Source organism: Cydia strobilella, chromosome Z, assembly GCF_947568885.1.
Source record: "Cydia strobilella chromosome Z, ilCydStro3.1, whole genome shotgun sequence".
Classification (NCBI taxonomy): domain Eukaryota; kingdom Metazoa; phylum Arthropoda; class Insecta; order Lepidoptera; family Tortricidae; genus Cydia; species Cydia strobilella.
In genome coordinates, this window is record NC_086068.1 from 30,694,494 (window position 1) to 30,720,442 (window position 25,949).

The 25,949-nt window shown below is 38.3% G+C and overlaps 1 protein-coding gene and 1 long non-coding RNA gene across 2 annotated transcripts in view; both read right to left on the reverse strand.

The window, feature by feature from the left end:
- The window catches only part of LOC134754494 (uncharacterized), a 296,086-nt gene that overhangs the window by 208,578 nt on the left and 61,559 nt on the right, over positions 1 to 25,949 (reverse strand). The window lies entirely within an intron of this gene.
- Positions 1 to 25,949, reverse strand: part of LOC134754189 (neuroligin-4, Y-linked-like) — a 146,565-nt gene that overhangs the window by 49,552 nt on the left and 71,064 nt on the right. Inside the window, exons 3-5 of the mRNA XM_063690325.1 lie at positions 25,057 to 25,264; positions 19,694 to 20,262; positions 2,466 to 2,621 (exon numbers count right to left, since the gene is read on the reverse strand). Of these exons, the coding sequence (XP_063546395.1) occupies positions 2,466 to 2,621; positions 19,694 to 20,147 (610 nt within the window). The 5' untranslated portion in view covers positions 20,148 to 20,262; positions 25,057 to 25,264. The remainder of the gene's footprint in view (positions 1 to 2,465; positions 2,622 to 19,693; positions 20,263 to 25,056; positions 25,265 to 25,949) is intronic.

Below are 25,949 nucleotides of genomic sequence, written 5' to 3' on the forward strand. Positions count from 1 at the left end.
TGCTATGTTATTTTCTTTATGCGTGAGTCACTCGTATCTTCCCCCCGACCTTTTGAGAACTGTAGTTGTACCTGTAGTGAAAAACAAAACTGGAGACATGTCAGATACAAATAACTACAGGCCTATCTCTCTTGCGACCATCACCGCGAAAGTGTTTGATGGCATGCTTAATATACAGCTAGATAAGCACCTTTCTCTCCATGATAACCAATTTGGCTTCAGGCCTCGGTTGTCTACAGAAAGTGCAATACTGTCGCTTAAGCATGTCATCAGATACTACACGGACCGAAAAACCCCTGTCTACGCTTGTTTTTTGGATTTATCAAAAGCTTTTGACATGGTGTCCTACGAGCTTTTATGGAAAAAGCTTGAGAGCATTAATTTGCCTCAGGAACTAGTAAACATTTTCAAGCACTGGTACGGACACCAAGTCAACAGCGTCAGATGAGCAGAAGAGATGTCGGAAGAGTACAGGCTGGAGTGTGGGGTGAGACAGGGAGGTCTAACATCTCCCTCACTCTTCAACTTGTACATGAATGCACTTATTGTCGAGCTCAGCAGTCGACATATCGGCTGTCATGTGGATGGTGTTTGCGTAAATAACTTGAGTTATGCAGACGATATGGTCCTGCTGAGCGCGTCAATATGTGGCCTTCGTACCTTACTTAAATCCTGTGAGGAGTACGTTCGAGACCACGGTTTAATGTACAATGCCGTTAAAAGCCAGTATATGGTCTTTGAGGTTGGGTCTAAACGAGTAATGGACGTGCCCCCTATCTATCTTAATGGCGTACCTCTGGAAAGAGTACAACAATTTAAATATCTTGGCCATATCGTTACGACCGACCTCAAGGACAATGCTGACATCGAGCGTGAGCGGAGGTCTTTATGTGTTAGAGCTAACATGATCGCCCGGAGGTTTGCAAAGTGTTCCTGGGACGTGAAAGTAACACTTTTTAGAGCGTACTGCACGTCTCTGTATACATGCAGCCTGTGGGCGAACTACACTCAAAGAGCCTACAACACCCTCCGTGTGCAGTTCAACAATGCGTTTAGGGCGGTGATGGGGCTGCCTCGCTACTGCAGCGCGTCGGGCATGTTCGCGGAGGCGCGCACGGCGTGTTTCTTCGCGAGCATGCTCGCGCGCGGGGCCGCATTGGTGCGTAGGGTGCGAGCTAGCCCCAATGCCGTCCTGGCCATGATTGCCGACAGAGTCGACTGTCACTACATACGACATTGCTGCGACAGGCATGTTTTAAAATGATTCTTTTTTTGTTGTGTTGTGTTGTGAATTGTATTTTAGAATAGTGTGTAGTTGACTGGTATTTATTCTGTTTAATCTTATTTTTAAATTGTAATATAATATTATTGTAATTATGAGTCCAGGTTACTCGAAAAATTTTTTTTTTTTTAATTATTTTTTTAATAGTACAATCGGATTAAGTATAACCTCGAAATCCTTCCAAAGTTATGAAATTTGGTATGTATGTTAATTAAAGGTCTCTTTTTCATGTCCACACTATTTGACATTTGGGGACCTCGAGGAATCGCAGCCGTCTTGGAAAATGTGTACCATCCTGGAGAAATTTGAATTTTACTCTAAATATACGTTCTCTATGAAGATATTAAAGCTTATTAAATTATACACAAAACAGTCCTAGATATCTTTGCGGAAAAAATACATCTTGTTGTAGAAAATAATAGCTGAATCCAGATTTAGCGCTTATACCCTTTCAGGGGATATACTCTTAATATGAAACTTGGAGGAAAATGAATTCCACTTTTGTCTATACATTTGTACACGTTCTACCCCAATATCAACATTTTACTCGACTGCGACCTTAACAGAAAGTAGGGTTATGGGTTTAAATACTGAAAATCAGTACATCGCGTAGCTCAGGATACTGGACAGCTTTTTAAAAATGACATATCGGTAGATTCCTCTTGCCCTTCACAACCTGTTTACCCTTGCTTTATTAAAGAAAAATCAATACAGCCGCCTTGAGAGGACGCCGAATATTAAATCATATTTTTACTCCTAGCGCCTAAATTATTGAGTGAATTTCAATAAAATAGACATCAGTAGATCCATAATTGGTACACGAGCGCTATGCAATACTAATAAATACTAAATTTCATAACTTTGGAAGGATTTCGAGGTGAGACCTAATCCGGTTGTACTATAAATGACATATGAATAAATTGATTAAAATGTGCAATGACACAGTAAATTTTCGTAGATGTGTATTTTTTTTAAATTTTCATACTACTCGTAATATTTTTCGGTTGCACGGACAGTCGGGACTTAAAATTAATACTCCAAAAATATCCAGCTGTGCTCTGACTTGTTGCAAAAATAACTGATAACGAATTGACGTTTCATACGTGAAGCTGAAGCGGTTTATTTGCATAAGATAGTGTCCATGTAAGATAGTATAGTGTGTATTATTCCAAATGATTGTTACCTAGAATTCCTAGGCGGTAGTTGATGGTAACAACGACGAGACCGGCGTGCGACGCCAGCACAGAGCCGTCGTAGGCGTTTCCCGAACTCCATTCGTAGCTCTCACCATGCACGAACACCAGCACCGGGTATCTGGCTACAGCATCTCGTACGCCGGCTGAAATTACATTCCTGTTACTTACAGACGTTACAGTACCTACATACTTAACTTACAACGAAATGTACCTTATTATTACCCGTCGTTGTTCATGGTTAGCAACGATAGCGATGCAACTTAGGCCTTGTTAATCTCTCTAACACGTATCTTATTAAGGCGCTAGGCGCCGTTTTTGGCCAAAAACTGTTACTTTCTAGAGCCTATATCTTATAAATGGGTCAACATAAAATATTTTTTTTATATGACCTTCATTCTTTGTACAACAATTATAACATTTGACTTTTTTCCTGAAATTTATAGTTGCACCGTAAAAAATAATAATACGACCGGCCATTTTGCGGCTAACTGCTTATTTCTACTAAAGGGCTTAATCGATTAAAATTATTTTTAAACTAACAAAATTGTTTTAACAGGTTCTACAAATACAATATACCTTTTGATAATCAATTTTTTTTTAAGAAATCGGTCATTTTTCTACATTTCGTGCGTATGCAGCTCGAAAAAGGCGTGGCCGTAAGTCGTGTGCCAGCTTTGATAACATGAGGCTGGATCGCTCGTCGCTCCGTGCCTGCCTTGCACTATGTAAGCGTGTGCAGAGCCCAAGTGGTATAATATTGGAGTAATTGTGGCCAAAGAATAAATAACTGCAGAGCGCTGATTTGGTTACGATCCGCTTTAGAGCGCGCAACACGGTGTTTCGCGGTCTATTATTACGAATGTAATGATAATATCTCCGCGTATGTTTGAAAAAACTTCAAACTTCGAAAAATAACACTAGTTTAATAGTTAGGTAACAATTCAAAAAAATGTAATACTTAGTTTATGAGTTAACTATTAATGGCATTATTTATATTTATTTATTTATTAAGGAGATAAAAAACTGACTGTATAAACGCACAATACGCCTCAATTTAGTACCTACCTAGGCTCTAGCTATTTATCTTAATCGTCGGTTTGACTTAGGTATTTATTTGTGAGCAACAGATGCAACTCCAATTAACTAATAGAGCCTTGTAAAGTACCTATATAATGCATAAGGGAATATATTTTTAATATTGTCTTCGGTTACCGCGATAGTTACTCATGAAATAAAACTATGAAAACGGATTATATCGCGTATATTGAATTTATAATACATCCCGACGTTTCGAACTCTTTACAGCGTTCGTGGTCACCCGAGTCACCCGTCACCCGTTGACCACGAACGCTGTAAAGAGTTCGAAACGTCGGGATGTATTATAAATTCAATATACGCGATATAATCCGTTTTCATAGTTTTATTTCATGAATATATTTTTATTATAATTTACGACCTCCACTAAATGCATGATCTACTCATACTCTAACTACAAAATATCTGCAAAATATACACAAATACGAGTAAAGCGCCAACCGCGCGCCTCTGGTCTCTCTTTTTCTTTAATCCTCGTTGCGATGCAGCGAGACAAAATTTACGTACGATTGCAGTGATCGGGGTAAGCGGGCGGTGCGGGTAGAGAGCGCTTAGCTCCGCCCAGACGCTCAAGGGTTAATGCCCTACCCAATGCCCAATGGCCTACCTAGCGTCTTAATTAAGCTTTCGAAGCGTGGTCATAAAACAAGTGACAGGGGCTACTGTATTTCGTATTGTCGCCTTGCGCTGTAACGTTTGTAATGTAAACGTTGTTCTCTGTTTTTTTAGGATGAGAAAATCGGTAAATAAAAAAGTAGTCGTCGTCGACCTTTGGTGCTCGGGATAAATATGAATTGACCACCATACGTTTCTCATTAATTGTTAAAGGAATCAACTTTTGTCTTTTTGTTTTTGCTGAAGGTAAAACATTAGGGGAAGAATGAGGCGACCTTTTTTGCAAACTATCGATCCAACTAAGTCCGCACGCCACCACACACAGCGAAAAAATTACGTTTCAACAAGTACCCAGAAATAATAAATATAACTTCAAATTCAAGAAACTTAACACGAGAAAAAGAACGAGAGACGTCAACAATTTTGACAGCGACGTGATGTGATAAAAATAAAACGTCACCCGTGAACATGATGCATGTAACTGCGTCGAAATATCGGGAGCTCACAAACAATACAAAAGTTAATCACGGTCTATATATCCCGGTCAATATAAGTCTAGTGAAACTAACCGTGAATCATTCAAAACTCTTAAAAATAAAACGGCCAAGTGCGAGTCGGACACACATGAACGGTTCCGTACCATTATGCAAAAAAACGCCAAAAAAAACACGTTTGTTGTATGGGAGACCTTAAATAAATAAACAAATATTTACTAAACTAACTTAGCGGTTTCACTCACGTGTGTTATGATTAATCCGTCGTTGGCGTTAGACTTACGGTTCGGATATATCCGTCGCTGGCGTCTAATAGTTCACAAGAGAAAATATAGTGTACAAGGCACCACTCCGCTTTCTATAGTTGGCTGGATATTTACGCTTAAATATCGACATTTGTATGGCAATATTATGTTTTTTGGTACTACAGACATTTTAAAGACCCTGACGACATTTACCTATATATGGCACATTCGACATATGGTCAAAGTAGTCGTACAAATATTGCCATACAAATGTCGACAAAAATGTTTTTTGGTCATCTTCCGTACATTATATAACCGATTTGCGTATTTATTAAAAACAGAATTCTTATACCATATTGCCAACTATTTATTATAAAGAAACACATTTTTATTTCAATTGTTTCATTCAATCAATAAATAAGGGCACATGCAAATGTCGTAGTAACCGTACCAAACCGTACCGAGTCTTGATGGCTCTAAAAAGCCATATAGTCACATCCAAACTTATACACGAATGCCACGAACGACTAATGGAGGTATGTCATAACAATAAGATTACCCTACAATGGATCAAAGGACACAGCGGATCCCGGGGTAACGATGCTGCGGACGAGCTTGCCAGGCAAGGATCGAGTGCGGGAGCGATTGGCCCAGAACCGATCCTCCCGATACCGTTAAGCAAGGTACGCTCAATGCTGCTGGCACGTACAGGGAAACTACACACAGAACATTGGCTAAACCAGACTGGATGCAGACAGGCCAAACAAGCCATGCCTGGCATCAACGGAAAGCTCACAAGGGTGCTCCTTCAATTAGGAAAGATCCGACTGAGCATGGTAATCAGTGTCATAACAGGTCATGGACTATTTAACAAACATCTTTTTATAACAGGTGTCACAGACAGTCCCCTATGCAGAGGATGCATGGAGACAGAAGAAACAGCCTCTCACGTGGTGCTGGAGTGCAGAGGAGTGGCCCATACAGGGCAAAACATCTCGGATCCCCGAGAGACCTCCCCGAGGTCCTACTCAACATCAAAGGTTTGATAGGTTTCCTCGAGGAGCTGGGCTGGCAGGACTAGCCCACCCCCATGTCACGCAAAATAGGCGCCAGTCGTCGAGTTGCGGAAAATCGCCCGAACTACAATACAATACAATACAACCGTACCAAAATACGTCGTACAAAAAGGTTCGGTCAAAAATACGTCCACTACCGTTGGAGATCAAAGCCTAGTAATATACTATTACGTCCGTCCTGCCATAAAAATAAATAAGTACTCTTTATTTATTTATTTTAGGAATAACCCATACTTAGTTTCGGATTTCCCCTTCAAATCGCACATCTGAGTCGCACTTAAAAACAACCTGTTTATTTCACATATCTACACCTTCTTTTGTATGAAGAAAGATAAATACTGAGATAATAATAAAACATCAAAAACTATACAATAACTAAACTAGTTTCTTTTACCCCAAGTACTATTAAGGTGGCTATTAGAAAACTAATATGCTCCTTCGCAAGTACGTTCTAACAGATGGACTATCGACTTCGCAAAGTAATATCGATATATTATTTTTATGTGAGCCAGGCAGCGAACTGGTAATAAAGGAGTACCACAAGCTGGTACCCGTAACGAGATACTTATATGAATCTTATGGTAAATTTAATGGTCGTGGCACCAATAATGAAACGTAAAGTACAAAATCTAGTAAACCCCAGTTTTTAAACACTGGTTAAATTTTACCATAAACAAGAGTCATAGATAGAGCTGCCGAAGTTTGACGTTTACTTAATTTCGGTCTGTTTAATGTTTTGTCGAAAACATGAAAGACGACTAGGATATTTAACTTTTAAGCTAAACGCGAAACGCTTTTAACAAATTTTACAGACATCAGTGAAATATAAAAATTATTTCTTCTTCTTCTTATTTTGCCGTCTCCTGCCGGAGGTTGGCTATCATTAGGGATATTTTTACTTTTGAAGCTGCAGCTCAAAACAACGACCCGGTGCTCATCTTGAACCAGCACCTGAGGTTTTTGAGCCACGAGGTACGTCTTCTTCCACGTTTTCGTTAGCCATGGATGTTCCCCTGTATTATCAGCTGAAGGATATTTATCATTTCGCAATATATGAACAAAGTACTGCAGTTTCCGAATCTTTATATTAGGTATCTAAAATGTCTCTTCTCTTTTGCACTATATGCAGCACGCTGTCATTAGTTAGGTACTCTATTCGTCCATGAGATTTTCAATATTCTTCTGTACACCCACATCTCAAACGCCTCTAGACGTTTACTTATAAAGGCTGTCCCAAAAAGGACGCAAGATGTCAATTTGCCGCCATTTTTGTATTTTAGTGCTGGCAACCCTACAGAAATCTATTTGACAGCTGAATGTTTAGGGTTTGTAAAAATGGCGGGTTATACGAAAGATCAACGCGTTTTTATTATTGAACAATATTTCAAAAGTAATGAAAGTTTGGCGGGTACGGTTCGAAAATTCCGTGCAAAACATGGTCGGAATATTGACTTGACTTCATCAACTGTGAGCAGAGTGGTTGGAGTGGTTTTTATGGGGTTATTTAAAGTCTATGCCAATAAGCCCACAACCACTCATGCTTTAAAAGAGAAAATTCGACGCTGCATCGGAGAAATTCAGCCGCATGTATGCAAAATGGTCATAGAACATTTTGACAAAAGAGTGCGTGTTCCGTCGAGGAACCGATTAGTAATAATTAATTTCTAAATTTCTATGCATATTTAAATAGGTATTTTTCCTTACATACAAAGCAACACAAGTAGGAAAGAATATATTTTTCATGTATGTTAGCAAGATATTTTTGTGTTGGCAACTGCATTTATCCCAAAGCCAAATCCCAAAAATCAAACATTCCGCGATCGCCTGTCAACGAAGCTGCGGATTCCGTTGCTGTCTCGCTCACTCTTACGGAGCAGCCTGTCACGAGCAGCCCGTCCGCAGTCCACGGCGTAAACGCACCTCAGAGTTTAGGCATTTTAGGTAAGCTGCCTAGCACGGTTCTATTTCAACAGCCATTAGTTGACCTTTATTACGAAGGCAATAAAATTGCTACTATTTGCTGTATGATAGACGGGGGTTCACAAGCAGCTCTGATTACAGAATCGTGTATGCAACGCCTTAACTTGCCGCGGCAACATGTTAGCGAGCCGCTGCTCGGTATCAGCGACTTGCCGCTGAAATCTAGGGGTACCTTTGTGTGCTCAATTTCGCCTAAGGGCAAACAAAAACCAATTATTCCGTTAGAGGCGACTATTCTGGCGAAGTTAACCCGCCAAATGCCTAGTGTACCACTAGCACCTCTCGCTGATTGGCCTCATTTGCAGGGACTCGATTTAGCCGACCCTGAATTTCATAAACCTTAGCCGGTTGATATGATACTCGGCGAGGACATCTTCATGGATATTGTTCGTGATGGCATTGTCAGGGGTAAACCTGGAACGCCCACCGCAATAAAATAGTGTGTTTGGTTATTTGCTAGGAGGTAAAGTGAACTTTACTTCCAATGTTTCGACTCCACGCCAAACTTGTTTTACGTCGTTCGACAACGACAATCTTCAGAAGTTTTGGGAGCTGGAGTCAGTACCAGAGATGCGGAGTTACACTCCCGAAGGAAAGCTATGCGAATCTTTTTTTCAAAAGACGCATACGCGCGATGAAACAGGGCGATACGTTGTCGCTCTCCCATTCAAGCCCGATGCACCACCGCTCGGTGAGTCTCGGCAAATTGCTCTAGCACCATTCCATAAATTGGAATACCGTCTAGAACGTAACCCCCAGTTGAAGGCGGTTTATCACGCTTGTCTCCAAGAGTACGTGGATCTCAACCACATGGAGCTCGCGGACGATAACCCCCCGCTGGCGCGAGTTACTACATACCCCACCATTCTGTGTCAAAAATTTCCGAAACTACCCGCACGCGCGTAGTTTACGACGCTGGGTGTCGCACGACAAGTGGACACTCCTTGAATGACACTTTGTTAACGGGTCCTAAGTTACACTTAGACATCGTTGACGTTCTTCTAAAATTTCGAGTGCATAACATTGCATTTTGTTCCGACATCAAACATATGTATCGCAATATTCTTGTGCATGAAAGTGATAGGGACTTTCAGCGCATCCTTTGGCGCCAATCGCCCGAGGAGCCTCTGCGCGATTATAGGCTTCGTACCGTTACATCTTACACCGAATGAAGTAAGATGTTCCCCTTATCTCGAATTACGCACAATAAAACAGCTGGCTCACGACGAAGCTGAGCGTTTCCCGCACGCCTCACCAGTCTTACTAAATGACGTCTTTGTCGACGATGTGGTAACCGGTGCAGATACCACATCCGAGGCCCTCGCTCTGCAGCAGGAGCTGATAGGTATTTGTGCCACGGCCGGGTTCGAATTACGTAAATGGCAAAGTAACTCGCCTGCTATTCTCGCTGCTACGCGATCCCCAGATTCTCATGGTGAGCGGCGCGACCATGTTCGTTTTGCCGAAATGGAAAATGATAAAGGGGTCAAGGTCCTTGGACTTCAATGGAATCCGGGATCAGACTCATTTAGTTTCAAAGTACAGAGTACTTCTCAGGCCTGTACGAAGCGGGCAATCCTATCTGAAATTGCAAAAAATTACGACCCCCTCGGGTTATTATCCCCGGTAACATTGTTTGCCAAACATTTAATTCAATTGCTATGGTTAGCAAAGTTTCCGTGGGACTCAGAAATCCCTATCGATATAGTTAACTCATGGACGAGTTTTGTTCGCAAGCTCCCGCTCTTATCTCAAATTTCATTTCCGCGTCATATTTTTTATACTGACGACTTCGATTCAATCTTAATTTACGGATTTGCAGTTGCAAGTCAAATTGCGTATGCCGCATGTGTTTATATACGTCTTACAGACAATACCGGCAAGGTTCAAACTTATTTAGTCATAGCTCGGACCCGCTTAGTTCCACTTCGGATTTGCCTTACTATCCCGAAAATGGAATTAATGGGATGCGTGATCCTGTCAAAGTTGATAGAACGAGTAATACTTATTTACGGTGATCGCATTCGCCCCGACCAAGTTTACGCGTCGTCAGATAGTTCCGTCGCGCTCGCGTGGCGTAAGTCACCCCCGCACGAATGGAAAACGTTTGTCTCTAACCGCACCAGTGAAATTTTGTCCCGTGTCCCGGCGAGCTGCTGGCGTCACGTCCCGTCACCTGACAACAGCGCTAACCCGGCGTCGCGCGGTCTGCTACCCACCGCACTCGTACAAAATGACTTGTGGTTCCATGGTCCTACATGGCTCCAACAAAGTCACGACTGGCCTATACAAAAACCGGTAATAAACACAACGGAGGAAAAACGTAATAAAATTGAATCAACAAAAGTTAATTGCGCATGTGTGTCCACACTGCTTACTTCCCCGGACGATGATACCCTTATCACGCGATTTTCGTCGCTAGGTAAATTAGTTCGCGTCACGGCATTAATATTTCGTTTCTATAAAAAAATGTAGAAAACATATACAAACGTTCCTTGAGTACGTCACCGTACCAGAGTACCACTTTGCATTAAAGCGACTCATATTGATTACGCAACAACAAATGTTCGATGACGACATTAAAAATATCTCGTCAAATAAATCCGCTTCTTTAACGCTTACGGCGTCTCGCGCCTATTTTAGATAGTGAGGGTTTATTACGCGTCGGCGGACGCATTCATAAATCATTTTTTTAATACAGTACAGTACTTTTCGTGGCTGTTTAGCGTGCGGAAAGTTGGTTTTCGCGAACTAGTGCTCTTTACTTTTCCAATTATTTAAAATTTTTACTTGTTCCAATTTATGACTACTTATTGATGAGTGTTAATATTAGTTTCCTTTAAACGTCGTAATCAACATAAAAACCTACTGTTAATGTAAGAATACGAAAAATATGCATATTACATATTTTATTACTTACCTTTTCATCATTATAAGTATTATTAACACGTTTATTTTTTAATGTTGAAAAACCGTTCTTAATAAGTTGTCCGAATGGAACGGAACGCCTGTCAAAGAAGAGGCGTATTTTCTTACTGCAAGAATATTTTAAGTTTCCAAAGGCAACATTCGATATTGTTTTTATAAATATACGATACACAAACAATCGTAAATAACGATATTTAGGTAATAATAGTACAATGTTTTAATATTTACAATTGTTTCTATCTTATAGAACATGCATTAGAAAAAAAAAATATTGAAGTGGGTTCAATAATAATAACAAAATCTATTCTAGTCGAATAAAAGCTAGAAAAACACCTCTTCATAATGTCTTCTGTGTCACAGAATTAATAATATAAAAGTTTCGAATTCCATTCCTTACTTGTTGCTTTTCCTATTTTTTCGCAACTGTATTAAAAAACGTCGTTCGATACACGTGCGGATATGTCATTCTTCACTCGTCCCGAGTCTTGCCACGAGCCGTAGCCGTATATCTCGGTACTCGTGGAGTAATGACATACTTTCCGCACTAGCATCGAAGTTATGAGTCAAAACATCAATTGATTTTACCTAAACGACATCCTCTTCCAAATCTTATTATTGACGATGCTCATATAAACGAATTGCACGCCGGTCCGCAGTTCGTGCAAAACTCGCTTTTACAGCGATATTAGATTATTTCGGGTCGCGATATTGTGCGTCTGCGCGTTCATCGTTGTATTCCATGTTTTCGCGCACGGCCGACTCGCATCCAGCCTCGTATGGGCATGCTACCTTCAGTTCGCTTGCGCCCCGCGCGCGTATTTAGTAAAACTTCGTGCGATTTTTGCGGGCCATTCTACGTTCGCGCTAATAAAGTTCGTAATGCAAAAATAATAAAATGTTATGTTGCGGTTTTCGTATGTATGAGCGTTAAGGCTGTACATCTCGAGGTAGTTTCTGAACTTTCTACTGAAGGTTTTTTAGCCGCGTTGCGACGTTTCACGTCCCGTCGAGGAATTGTACAGATATATATATCGGTTGCGGACGTAACTTTGTTGGTTGTAATAATTACCTTAAAGAATTATACGCGTTCTCACGTAACGATTCGGTTATGAGCGTTCTCAACCAACAAACCTTAAAACAAGGATTAACTTGGCATTTTCAGCCACCGTATGCTAGCCATTTCGGTGGACTATTCGAAGCGGCTGTTAAGAGTTTCAAAACCCATTTACATCGCGTAAAAGGTACACAAACGCAAACGTATGACTCTTTTCAGACTATGACCTGTCAAATTGAAGCGGTACTTAACAGTCGTCCGCTCTACGTGTTAAGTTCGGCCTCTTCTGATCCGTTGCCCCTTACGCCGGCTCATTTCTTAATCGGAGAGCCCTCAACGACCCTACCGGACGTTTCTTTGATCGACGACAACCCTAATCGTCTTACGCGTTGGCGCTGGGTACAACAAGCTGTCCAGCATTTCTGGCGTAGATGGAGCCGTGAATATCTCCATCAACTGCAACAGAGTACAAAGTGGCTTCAAGATCGCGGTCCCGCCATCCGTGAAGGCACTGTTGTTGTAGTATGCGATGACCACTTGCCGCCGTTACAGTGGAAACTCGCGCGCGTTCATGCTGTCCATCCGGGCACTGATCAATTATTCGCGTCGTAACTTTAAAAAGTGGGAACACATTGTTCAAATGACCCGTAGTTACGGTCTGTCCCTTGCCCTTAGAGTAATTCCTACATTCGTTACGACTCTTAATGTTAGCATTTAAGTTAGGTATAAGTTTCTTATCTTGCTAAACTTTCGCATGTTCTTTTAAAAGTCACTACGTGCTTTTAAGGTGAGCGGCATGTTCCGCAGAGGAACAGATTAGTAATAATTAATTTCTATGCATATTTAAATAGGTATTTTTCCTTACATACAAAGCAACACATGTAGGAAAGAATATATTTTTCATGTACGTTAGCAAGATATTTTTGTGTTGGCAACTGCATTTATCCCAAAGCCCTTCATTCCGTCGCTGTATCGACATACGCGCCACCTAGTGAAGATAAAAAAAAACTTCTCCTGCCGTTGAAAGCGAACGCAGGCACCGCGCCGCGCTCCGGTTAAAATAATTCATATTTCGAGTTCTGTCGCTGCAATTCAAGTGAGAATCAACCAGAGACTCCTTCATAACCCAGTGCCTATCGGATATGTGTCAGCTGTCGATAAAAGCCGAGAATCTTCACACATCAGCCCAGCACGCGGTCTGCAAGGCGCTACTGGATGTAATGTAAGTTTGCCCTCCAAATTATCTCAGCTACAGTGCGTATGTGCCAGCAAAGCCTAGAAGGACATTTGCCTGACGTATTATTCCACAAATAACCCTATTTTATGTATTTCAAGATTATATATACAAATATATTATAACGAAACAAAAAAATGTGTTTTTCATCAATTTCAAATCTTGCGTCCTTTTTGGGACATCCTTTAGCTTTAGTAAGTGTCCATGACTCATCACCATACAGAAGAACCGAAAATACATAGCACCGTACCAATCGCACCCTGGTGGTAGAGATTCGGAGGGACCTGTTGCAAAGAATGTGATTTATTTTCAGGAAAGCGTTACGAGCTTGCTCTATTCGGCACTTGATCTCGACGCTGTGGTCATTGACAATACAACCTAGGTACTAGCGGACCCTTTGTACAATTTCATTTCGGACTTTCAAGTCAGGTAATGCTCTTTGTGTACTACTTACGGTCATTAATTTGGTTTTTTCGATGTTTATTGTAAAGCCATACATCGCAATTACAACATCCACACGTTCGAGCAAGTTCTGTAGATCTACAAAGGTTGGCGCCAGCAGAATGGTATCGTCAGCATACCTAATGTTGTTGACAGCGGTTCCATTTACTATTATGTACTCGGCGACTCTGCGCGCGGCGTTGACAATATGCAGCCTTAACCAAAATTATTTACTCCAAATTTTATCTTAAATGTTTTAGGATTGGTGCCGTCACAAACAAAAAAAGGACAAAATACCTAACTATTCAAGTATACTTTTTGTTACTGTGTTTTCCTCTTTATGAGTCGTTTATGTTAATGGACTCGTACCGATTCCTTACGGCATCCTTTTTAGTAACCACCTACTATTTAAATAAATTTGAAACAGGAATATTTTATTTGGCAGAAATTATCATCTGTATGCACCATAAGTCTTTTCCAATTCAGAACAATAAGAAGAAAAGTATAGCACTCGTACGGATTCAGCGTAAATTTCCAATCCTCGGGCGGGAGATATCCCTCGCCTTATCTGAAACATGATGGATCGGGAAGAAACGGATAAATCAAGTTTTTTGTTCCGACGCTTATGGCGCTAAGTGCGTTAAGTGAGAAGCTTGAGCGATTCTGGCTTTGATAGTTATTGTTTTAATTTTAATACATGAATTTATTAATATTATAATCAAGTTAGCTAGGTACCTACCTGCACCAAAGAAAAGTGGGTTAGTGAAGGTCTACGTATTAGTCAGGACATATTTTTCACAAAATCGATTTCGACTGGCAAATCATGTTGCTTTTTGGCAACCAGGTTATTTAACCTAATTTGACCCCGCTGAATCCGAATTTGCCAGTTGCTCGATCGAAATCTTGACCGGAAGTGAGATATTCAAAATGGCGGCCATTATTACCGACCCTGATGAGTTCCTTATATGGAGACCCATATTTTTTTAATATATTTTTTTATAATAATTATTGCAGAAAATAGCAGTAATAGTAACACGTCTTATCTGAAATCTTGGAGTACCCATCTGCTATGGTTCCAAATATGGCAGCCCTTGAAAGACTAAACAAAAGCTTTTTTTAGGTTTTCGTAAATAACTCGTAAACTGTGGCGCATAGCAAAAAATATTCTTCTACATAAGTAATCTGCATAAAATTGCCTACAAGAAAGATTCCGTACAACTTTTCGATAGGATCAATATTCAAAGAGTTATTAACGCGGGAAACTTATTTATAATCAATTCTAAGGTCCCTTTTTAGGTTTTCGTAAATAACTTAAAAGGTGGCGCACAGCAAAAAATATTCTTGTACATAAGTAATCTGCATAAAATTGCCTACAAGAAAGATTTCGTACAATTTTTCGCTAGGATTAATATTCAGAGAGATATTAACGCAGTAAAGTTAATTATAATCAATTCTAAGGTTCCTTTTTTAGGTTTTCGTAAATAACTTTTAAACGGCGGGCAATAGCAAAAAATATTGTGTAACTTAAATAATCTACACAAAATTTTCTACAAAAAAGGTTGGTTACAATTTTCGCTGGGATCAATATTTAAATAGATTATTAAAGGGGGAAAGTTATAGTCATACTTGTTATGGCAATTTTTTGCCCGGATGCTGCACTTCATGATAAAAGCAAGCCGCTTTGCACAGTGCTAGAAGGGACCAAACTGAGTGATTTGACCCGCTGCAGCGCAAGTTTCACCCCTTAGGAACAGAGATGGCGCCACTTCTTAAAAAATATTTCAAAAAATTCTACAAGCTAAACCAATGAACCGATTTAAATGTATAATACCTCAAATGAAAGCTCATTACGTAAAAAAAATACTAAAAAAATATATACTGAATACTTTTGACAAAGAAGACATCTTATGTTTTTTTTACTTGATTTCTCCAAAAAAATGTATCGAACATGAATAGTTTAATGCATGTATATAGTACTGAATAAATAACAAGTATTATACAAAAAACCCGACACCGAATACCTCTCATACTTCACGAAATATGAAAGTTTGAATGTGAGTGTAAATTTCTTCAAAATATATTTCAAAAAATTCTACAACCTAAACTATTTGGCCGATTTCAATGTTTAAAGAGATCTAAAACAGTGCTGAAATGTGAGAGGAAATGACAGACAACGCGTGACGCGCCGCCGTCATGTGGGCTATATTCGTGAAAGATGAAAGTGTGTTTGTACTAGTATAGGTAAAGATATATAATAATGTTATTTAAAAAAATGATGAATGCACAAATCAAACCAAAAGAAAGATATGAAAATAATGTAAGTAAGTAAGTATTTATTTGCAAAGAATAAGTAGGTACAATAGTGCAACCAAAATATATCAAACACTGAAAATTTATAACTTTTTCCATTATAGGATGACCGTCCTTTTATCCTTATGTGTTTCTTCATCTGGCGGCATTTTTATTTATTAAATATTAGCAATACGTACTTATTACTTAGGTTCGTTACGTTCTTACACACAACTAGAAAATTAAATTTCTGAAAAAATTACGATCATAAACTTTAAAAATAGAAGTCACTTAAAATTTATATTATATATCCAATTTTAGCAATACACGCCACATTGTTTTTAAAAGCAAATTAAATAAAGAATTCAAAATGAACGACCTAGGGCTAGTGTCAGATTACTTAGGCATTAATATAAAACAAAATGTGCAAACAGGCATCACTGAACTGAGTCAAAAGAGTTACTTGGAAAATGTACTTAAAAGATTTATGATGGAAAATTGTAAACCTATGTTTACACCAATGGATGTGAATATTAATAGTAAAATGTTTAAGAATGATAGTGGCACTGTAGATAAAAATATTGAACAGATTTGTAGACAAATTATAGGCTGTCTTATGTATGCTGTGTCCGGTACTAGGCCTGACCTATGTTTTGCTGTCTCCTTGTTGAGTAGATATCAAAAATGTGCAAATTACATGTTATTGACAGCATTAAAAAGGGTCTTAAGATATGTCAAACATACTCTAGATTATAAATTAGTATATAAATGTGAAAATGATGTTTTAGAGGGATTCTGTGATGCAGACTGGGGTGGTGATCTCAAAGATAGAAAATCCACCACAGGCAATTTTTTTTTTCAATTTTCAAATTGCCTGATATCTTGGAGTTCAAAGAAACGTTGCAGTACGATGTGGATACTAGTCTCCGACTTTTGCTCATAACCTGATACAATTCATTTTTAGCGCTAGTAAATGTGGAAAATAGTCCACGCTCGCGGCATATATGCTCACTCGATCCGGTATCAACCAGAAAAAAAAGTTTTATTAAATGGGTCTAGCGAATCAGACACCACAAACGCGTTACCTTTCTTCTGTTCTTTGTTCTTCCTAAACCAACACTGTGCTTTGTTGTGACCCCCTTTACCACAATAAAAAACATTTGTTGTTATTATGTCCTTCAATCTTGTTGTTACTATTGTTGCTTCTACACTCACTGGTATAATGTCCAAGTCTATAACACTTCATGCACTTGACATTCTTTTTATTCTTCGCTACAAAAGCTGACGAGGACGGCGTTGGCTGCGCTTCACCTTTTTCTTTTACTCTTTCTTCTTCTTCAAGTAATCTTGCCACCGAGTTATCCATGGTTTGCCTGTCATCAGGGGCAGATTCCCAAGCTGATACAAAGTGTCTGTACTCATCGGACAGCGACATTAAAACTTTTTTAATAACGAACTTATCAGAGACTTCTTCGCCCATCTGTTTGAGCTGATTCTCCATTTCCTGGATCTTTGATAGGAATGTGGACATCTCAGTCCCTGGTTCGTATTTTAATTGAAAGAAACGTTGTAGTACGATGTGGATACTAGTCGCCGACTTTTGCTCATAAACACACAGCAGTTTCTTCCACATTTCAGCCGAGGTTGAACATGACATAATATGCAGCATGGTATTCTCCTTCATACGCGTAACCAACAAGGCTTGAGCCTTAGCATCTTTTGTCTCCCAAGTAGTTTGAGCACTACCAGTTTCTTCGGGTTTTACGCACTAATCGACAATTTCTAACCAATTTTGACCTCGCAGTAAAACGGTTGCTTGAAATTTCCTAATATTTCAATTACTGGATCCAATAAATATTATATTGCTGGACAACGATTCCCTAAGGATCGCAGTGGCCTTAAGGTTGGGGTGCAAGGTGTGCAACGCGCACCGCTGCATTTGCGGAGTAATGGTGGAAGAGAACGGCCACCATGGGCTCAGCTGCCAAAGATGCGCCGGTCGTTTCCCCAGGCACCATGCTCTAAATGGAATCGTTCGTTCGTGTATGCTCTCGGTAGGTGTTCCGTGCCTCCTGGAACCACCAGGGCTGTCTCTAACAGACGGCAAACGTCCCGAAATTTTATAATGTCTGTTTTCCACTTTTATTTCACAATTTTTTTAACTACCACTGTGATACGCTGGACCTTGTGCATTGGCTTAAGGGCACCCGCAGCTGCAGACCACACGCCCTTATCCACCGACACGAACAACGCCCAGCAGCAACCATCGTCACGAAAATTACAAGTTCTAATTTCTTATTTTATTAAATCCATTCTTATTTATGTCACTTTTATTTTAATTTGAAATTGTCAATTTTTAATAAGTAAGTTGTACGTCACTGAATTTTTCACCACTTGCTTTTTTATTACTTATTATTTTATTCACTGTTCCTCGAATGTCAGTTCACACTTTTTATCCTATGTACTAGTGTTTATTATTGGAAGTGTCCATTCCACCGTTTGGCGCAGCACATATTTATTTTAAAAATATTATTCGAAATTTCACTATAAGTTAAATATTTGAATTATCACTGTTTATCGTCCTGCCGATTTATTCACTTTCACTGCTTTTAAATGTAAGAATATATTATACGCAAAAGTCTAAATGATAACCTTGAAAATAGTTCTTGTTCTCATCTGGCTGGCGCGGTGCGCCGCCAGTGCAGCGCAAGGCCACACTGGCAGGATCGCCATGTAAGGTGTGGCGTCAATGATGTAACTGTTGGTGTCTAAATACGAATATATTATGTTAAAATAACGCGTACATGCTATTATATACTACAGCTACGTACATGTGGGGGTGAGGCATAGTACACACACTACACCAACTCTCTCTTGAATATCTCTGTCGCAAAATCTCACGAACACGTTTTTCTATGTAATGGCCGTCCTGGTATTTATTGTTGGTTTAGGCTTTATTAAAACTGCAAAGCACGAATACTTTTTAACTTGCTGCTTTTTAAATGCTGGGTAAATAATATAAAGATCATGTAGGCATATACTAGATAAAGTTTAGAAAAATCGTTTGTTAGTGGAGCATAGGCAGAGAGAATACTCGTATTGTATTTTTCTAATAAATGCTATTTCTATAACCACAAAAAGAGGGATCAGTATAGATTTTAAATTCTACTGTTTGTCATAATAAAACGTAACTTGTTTGCCGGACTACCTATATCGTCAATACTAAGGATGTCAGAAAAACAAAATACCTATAGATTACAATCACGCCTCTATTTAGAAAACTTTTTTTCATACAATAAACTTTTCCGAATTTAATTTGCAATTTTGCCACCTTTGCAAGTGTTTATTATACTTGAATTTTCTATGAGATTACAATTAAAACACCTTATTTTAAATAAAATAAAAATTGTTGAAATCGGTTCAAATAATAAAACCAAATTAGTTAATCGCGCAAATTAGTTACCCGAATTGCCGATAGATGGCGCTGCACATATTTATGCTTAGCATACTTCACTTCTGGTCAAAAGTGTTTTGTGTTTAAAGTCACATGAGATAATTGAAAATTTGTACGAAACACTTGATGCGCGAGTTAAACAAATTCGCACTTGACCGGTTTTTATAATAAGGTCCACTTTGCATGTAAACTTAAAGAGGATTAAATGGATCAACAATGGCACTGTTACAATGTCTTCAGGTTTAGGTATCATTCATATCAGGCTGTTAAATAGCTGTAAAATTAATAAATGGATGTTAAAGTAAATTACCTTGTGCTGGCGCGTAGATATTCAAGTATAAACAGTCCTCAGCCTGATTTGTTAAAAAGGGAAGTATCCTTTTCAAGTATTCTAACCTCCCTTTTGATATTCTCTTCAATACCGCTGTCTCGTTTCTTATGTCAGGAAGAACTTGAGGGCAAACCGGGCTGAATTCCTCTGCAATTTTAACTCCCGACCATTGCGCTCCTGACACAGGTGGCATAAACCTTAAGGAGCCTACGGGCGGAGATGCGTATGGAATTCCCCTAAATACTTCTACTGGTTCTAAAAACCTGGACTCAGGTGTAACTATGAACCCCCTGATGTCACCATACTTGGTGCGTACAACTCTGGAGCTGATAATAGGTTGTGGTGACTTAGAATCCATGGTTGTTTCACCTTTGACTAATCTAGTAGTCAGCACGGGAAACGAAATGAAATACAATATTATCAATATTAACATTTTTCTGCGCCTAAAGCCAGCTTTTTGGATACTAGACGCACACGTGAAAAACCGATGCTATGAGTCGACCATTTTAGTGTTTCGGTCGAGGATGTTGGCGCTAGAGCTGGTTTATCTGTAACAAAACAACAAAATATTATGTCACAATAAACATCTAAATTTTGTGACGTTTTCAACTAAAAGGTACCACATTGTCGGTTGACGATAAAGTTGATTTCAAATTCAATCTTTATGGAAATAGTTCCTTATGAAATATAACTATGAAAACGGATTATATCGCGTATATTGAATTTATAATACATCCCGACGTTTCGAACCCTTTACAGCGTTCGTGGTCAACGGGTGACTGAGAACTACAAAGTGCAAAAATAGCCACATACTAAAAATGTGTATGTTTTCATAGTTTTATTTCATGAGTAACTATCGCGGTAACCGAAGACGAAATAGCTCCTTTTTGACGAGCGACAATAAGTACCCTTTTGATCGAGAATGACATAAATATTTTACGCAGTAGCATTATAGGAGGAACAGAATGTTCAGAATTAAATAATCACAAAAGATGACTAAGGGCCAGTTGCACCAACCACATTTGACAGACTGATCAACATCACTAAACAGAGAACTATGAAAATTCCCATACAATAAAAAATTGCGAACTCTTTAGAGAGGCGGTTTGGTCAAACCGACCCTAACTCTAAAAATCAGCTTTGCAAATGTAGTTTTACCCCCGCTATTACAAAAGTATAACCAATTTCCTTTGTAATTGTCATTTATTTCGTTTATAGTTTAAATAGTAGTGTGTCTACTTGCAAAAAAACACATTACTTATTAAAATATTTTCATAAAAAGTTACCTAGTCGGGTTCCTTTTCCTAACAAATTTTAAAAGTATAGTCCCAACTGAAAGAAAGCACGATAATTTGATTGAGGTGGAAGTAAAAACTACTTATTTCACCCACTCAACCTAGAGATGGGTAGTGAGTAAAAAATACTCAAGAGTAAATACCGAGTAAATACTCAGTATTTACTCAATTTACCCGTATTTACTCGTTTATACCCAATTTGGTGGGTATAAACTATTTAGAGTGCTGACACTGCTGACAGGGTATAGAAATCTGAAATAAAGGTGTATTTTGTACTGGATTTAGTAGTCCAATTAGTAAAAAATATATTTTAAGAGGGGCGTTCCATACGTGTTACTAAGTGTCACAATAAAAAAAATCTGAAACCACCAACGTGTGGCACATCATTAAATTGGTCTTTAAAAATAACTTTAATGTTATTATGCACTTTTTTCGATAAATTTATTACTTTTGGGAAAAAACCGTTTGCAAAGGCCAAAATAATGTTCATCCCTCTATAACTTTTGGAACAAAGTTTAATAAAATATGAAAAAATAGCGGGAGAATAGACCCTAGAAAACACTTTGAGAAAAAAATATTTTAAACATGATCGGTCGGGTCATTTATGAGTTTTCATTAAAAAACTCTTCATAAAAGGACGTAAGTGCCGCGTAAACACGTAATTTGGCGTGTACGGGGATTCAGGATTCTAAAAGGCGGACCTGTGGATTATATTCCAGTCCTCAGTCACTTATTTTAATGGGAGAGTGGAACCCGACGGCGGTTTTTAAGCAGCAGTTGGCCGCAACTAGATGGGTAGTTAGTAAAAACCCACCAAATATTTACCTAAAATACCCGTATTTGCCGTATACTGTAACTATGTATTTAGTGTGGTTAAAATATGATTTAATTATAGTCGTTAGTTTTCAGGCTGGCCCTTTCGGTTAACTCTTTGTCTATTGTAAGTAAAACCGCACGTGCTACTATCTGCAAAAAAAAGAATCGCTAACTTTGACCGCGTATACTATACGGCTGTACTATGCATAGTCGTTAATTTTCAAGCTGGCCCTTGCAGCTAACTCATTGTCTATTGTAAGTTAAACCGCACGTGCTACTCACTCAATAAAAAACGGTTCGGTCAATTTAACCGGTTATTGAATTACAATTTCTATGAAACTTGCAATAAGATTCAAAATGAACTACGGAAAAATTGCGAGGCTGTGTGGGGTCCCTCTACGGTTACTGAGTTTCGGCGAGTCGAACGCTACAGAACCAGTCTAAAATATGTCAACGAGATGCGTTACAAAGGCGCGTTATCCGATATAAAATATATATTTATCGGAGAGCGCACTTACACCGGTTTTTGAGCGTTAGCCTAGGGGGTCATCCATAAATTACATCACACGAATTTAGTGATTTCACATTTGGCAATCCCGTTCTCTCTCGTGTGACTTCACATATTTGACAATTTTGTTTTCAAAGAAATTAGCAAATTGAATGAAATATAGTTATTTTAATAAAAATATTTTTAAATAATAGGAATATTAAAAATTTTATGACACGAAACAACAAACAATCAAAACAATTTTCGACTACAAGTGAAGTTAAAGTGACGTCACAAAGTTTGTAACTCCTCTCCCCCTCCTCCCTAATTAATAGTTTTCCATTGTAATTGCCACGTATTTAACCGGTCAACTAATTAATCGAATTTGGGTAGTTTAAAAAAATAGAAATGGGTGCTTTTTATTTTTAGTTAGCCTACTTTGGTGTCCCACTGCTGGGCAAAGGCCTCCCTTCGTTTTTTCCATTCGGCATTTTCCCACCATTTGGGGTAGAATGCGTCGAAGTCGTCCCGCCATCTCCTTTTCGGTCTTCCTGAACCCCGGCCTGCACCGTCTATGGTGTTCCGTGGGTCCCACTCAGTAACGATTTTGGCCATGGGTACTCAAATTAATAAATTGGCAACAAAAACGGAGCCTTAAATTAATCAATATGAGTTGTATTTTTATGAATTTTGGCCACATTGCCAGGAAAGACAGTGATAACCTGGAAAAGCTGGTAATCACTGGTAAAATCGAAGGCGATAAGCCGAGACGCAGGAGCCCAATGCGGTGGACAGACCAAATTCGCTCAGCCCTTAATGTAACGCTCCACGTTGCCCTACACTCGGCGACAGACAGAAAGAAGTGGCGGAAAATTGTGCAAGAGAAGCTAGAAGTTAACTAGACCCTCACCACGACCACCCTAGACCACGGCCCTCAGTGATGAGGTAACCGATAAAATGAGGAGGAGGAGACCACATTTTAAAAAGAAAACGGCTATAAATTTGAGGCTTATATAAATTATGGGCGCTAAAATATTATACACAGCCAAATTATATTATTATATGCCCAATGAAAGTTCGTGTTTAATATTTTAGATTCCCGAATATTGATAAGCCAATAGCGTATTTGACTGTATTTAAAATTAATTATTTTACACCATGCATAAAATAAAGCACCAGAAGATTAATAGAGAAACGTAGACAGCAGTTATTTTTAGACACAATTTCTATTTTAAAGCCCGTATAAAACAATAAAGAGTAGGTAATTTGATTGTGACGTCACATGCTAGTGTTTCATATAAATTCCATAGTAGCAAAATCGTTTTGACAGTTCGAAAAAAGAAACTGATTTGACTAGTAGTCAAATACCCTATTAGAATTACCAATGACCGAACCTTTTTTGCTGGTAGTAGCACGTGCGGTTTTACTTACACTAGACAAAGAGTTAGCCGTAAGAACTAATATACATACTATGTAACAATCGCCGCGCTATCTGGTAAGAGCTATATTGTAAAGTATTTTCGTCGCAGTTTTATTTTAATAAAGAACTGGTGAAAAACTGTATAATATGTGAACATGCACTTATCGAGAACGTAAGTAAATAAGTAACTTTGAAAGTAATTAAGTACCTTCTTATTTAAAACAAAATTGTTAACTATACTTTATCACGTCTATATCCGCTAAATTCCAAATTATCTCTCACTGATAATCACCTTTTTGCCAAAAACTAAGCGTAATAAGATTCTTATAACATAAATATCATTAATACACGTTAACACAATTAAATAAAAACCAATTTAGTACTTAAATCTCACCAAAATATTGAAATTTTATTAATCATCGTTTTTACTCACCAAAATGAGTAAATACGAGTATTTACTGTATGCTTTGAGTAAATACCGAGTAAATACTATAGTATTTACTCACCCCACCCATCTTCAACCCACTTTTGTGTTCCGATTTGTAGTTTATATATATTTTTTTTTACAGTAATTTATTTATTTATTTATTTATATGTCGAAAGTTTAAAGGGCCATATGTACTGTAAAACGTTGTACGATACACGTGCGAATAGGTAATTCGCAACTCCCTGCGGTCGTGTTTTAATGTATCGCCACTCGTTTCGAATTTCCTCTTTTCCGCACTTGTGTCGTAAATAACTATATAGAGACAGAAGTTATATTATTTTTTATTGCTTCACTGTTGTAAATGTATTATGCCTCTAAATATCTTAGTCTGAGTCTGGGTCTGGTTTTCAGTCTGTCTGGGACTCGGGTCTGAGTCTGAGACTTGAGCCTGTTCCAGTCTCGATCTGAGTGTGAGTCATAGCCTGGGTCTGATCTAATTCTGAATAAGAGTCAGTTTGTGGGTCTGGGTCTGAGTTTCAGTGTGAGTCTGTCCTAATCTGGGTCTGGGTCTGAGTTTCAGTCTTAGTCTGAATTTGGGTTCGGGTTTTTATCTGGGCTCAGTCTTAAACAGAAACATTATTTATTTAAAAACACGTATCGCGTAGTGACATTCATATAAAACAAAGACTTATTTTTTTTAACAGACAACTTTAAACGCATTATAAGTACTACTCCTGAATAAATATTTATTATGCTTCAACGAAAAAAATGGGCAAGTACCAATTTTACGACGTCAGCTTTTAAACAAAAATCTGTGATTGTAATACCAATTCGCTAAAGCATTCAGTTCATAAATAATGTTAATTTCGCAATGCAATCATTAAGAGCCAAACGTACCTTCATTTCTGGTGGCATATACCTTCATGTCAAAGTAGCTTTAATTTTGTATCACATATTTTGTAATTCAGTCTGGGCAAGATGTCCTTGCTTCTCATTAACAAGCTTGGATTTTAGTTTAGTCCACAGAGTAATTTTTCTTTTAATCAGCATGCTCGAATAGAACGTTTTATAGAAATATTTCCAAAAAACTTCATTATTTGATTACCTATAACATAAAATTTACATTTATATTTTACTTATTATTTTGTTTAAAATGACACTCAATCATAGTTAACAGCAACATGATGGCTCAATGTTAAAAGACAGATGAGGATTAAGGACTACTCGGTAAGCTATTAGCTGTTTTTCTACAAGATTTTTAAAGGTCAAATATTTCAAAACTACACTTGATCTTAAAAATGTGTGTGTGTTATGTGTTAAATCCAACATTGGAGTAATTCATAATTATAACATTTGAAAATAGAGGATAGGAAAAAAGATCCAGTACACTAAAGTACAATTAAGTACTTACGAGATTAAACTATGGATTACCTTAGTCATGTGTCGTTGTTCCTAGTCGTAATGATTATTTACAAACATACTTTTTCAATCATAAAAAAATTACTTTGGTAAAATTGTAAGTTTCTGGATTGAGCGATTTAAAGACCATGGAATAAAATACTTTTTATTATTTAATTTTTGAAAATATCTCGTTGTCAATTTTCTTTAAGGTGCTATTTATACGATAGCCATTTGTGTTTTAGGATCGCTGACAATTTGAAAAATGCACCCCCACCCCAAAACCGCCATTGAAGATCCAAAATCTACATACAAAAAGTGCCTTAGCAAAACAGAACCGTTTGCTTTTCAGGTTAGTTCTATTGTACAGAAAATATTTTCAAGACCTCGGG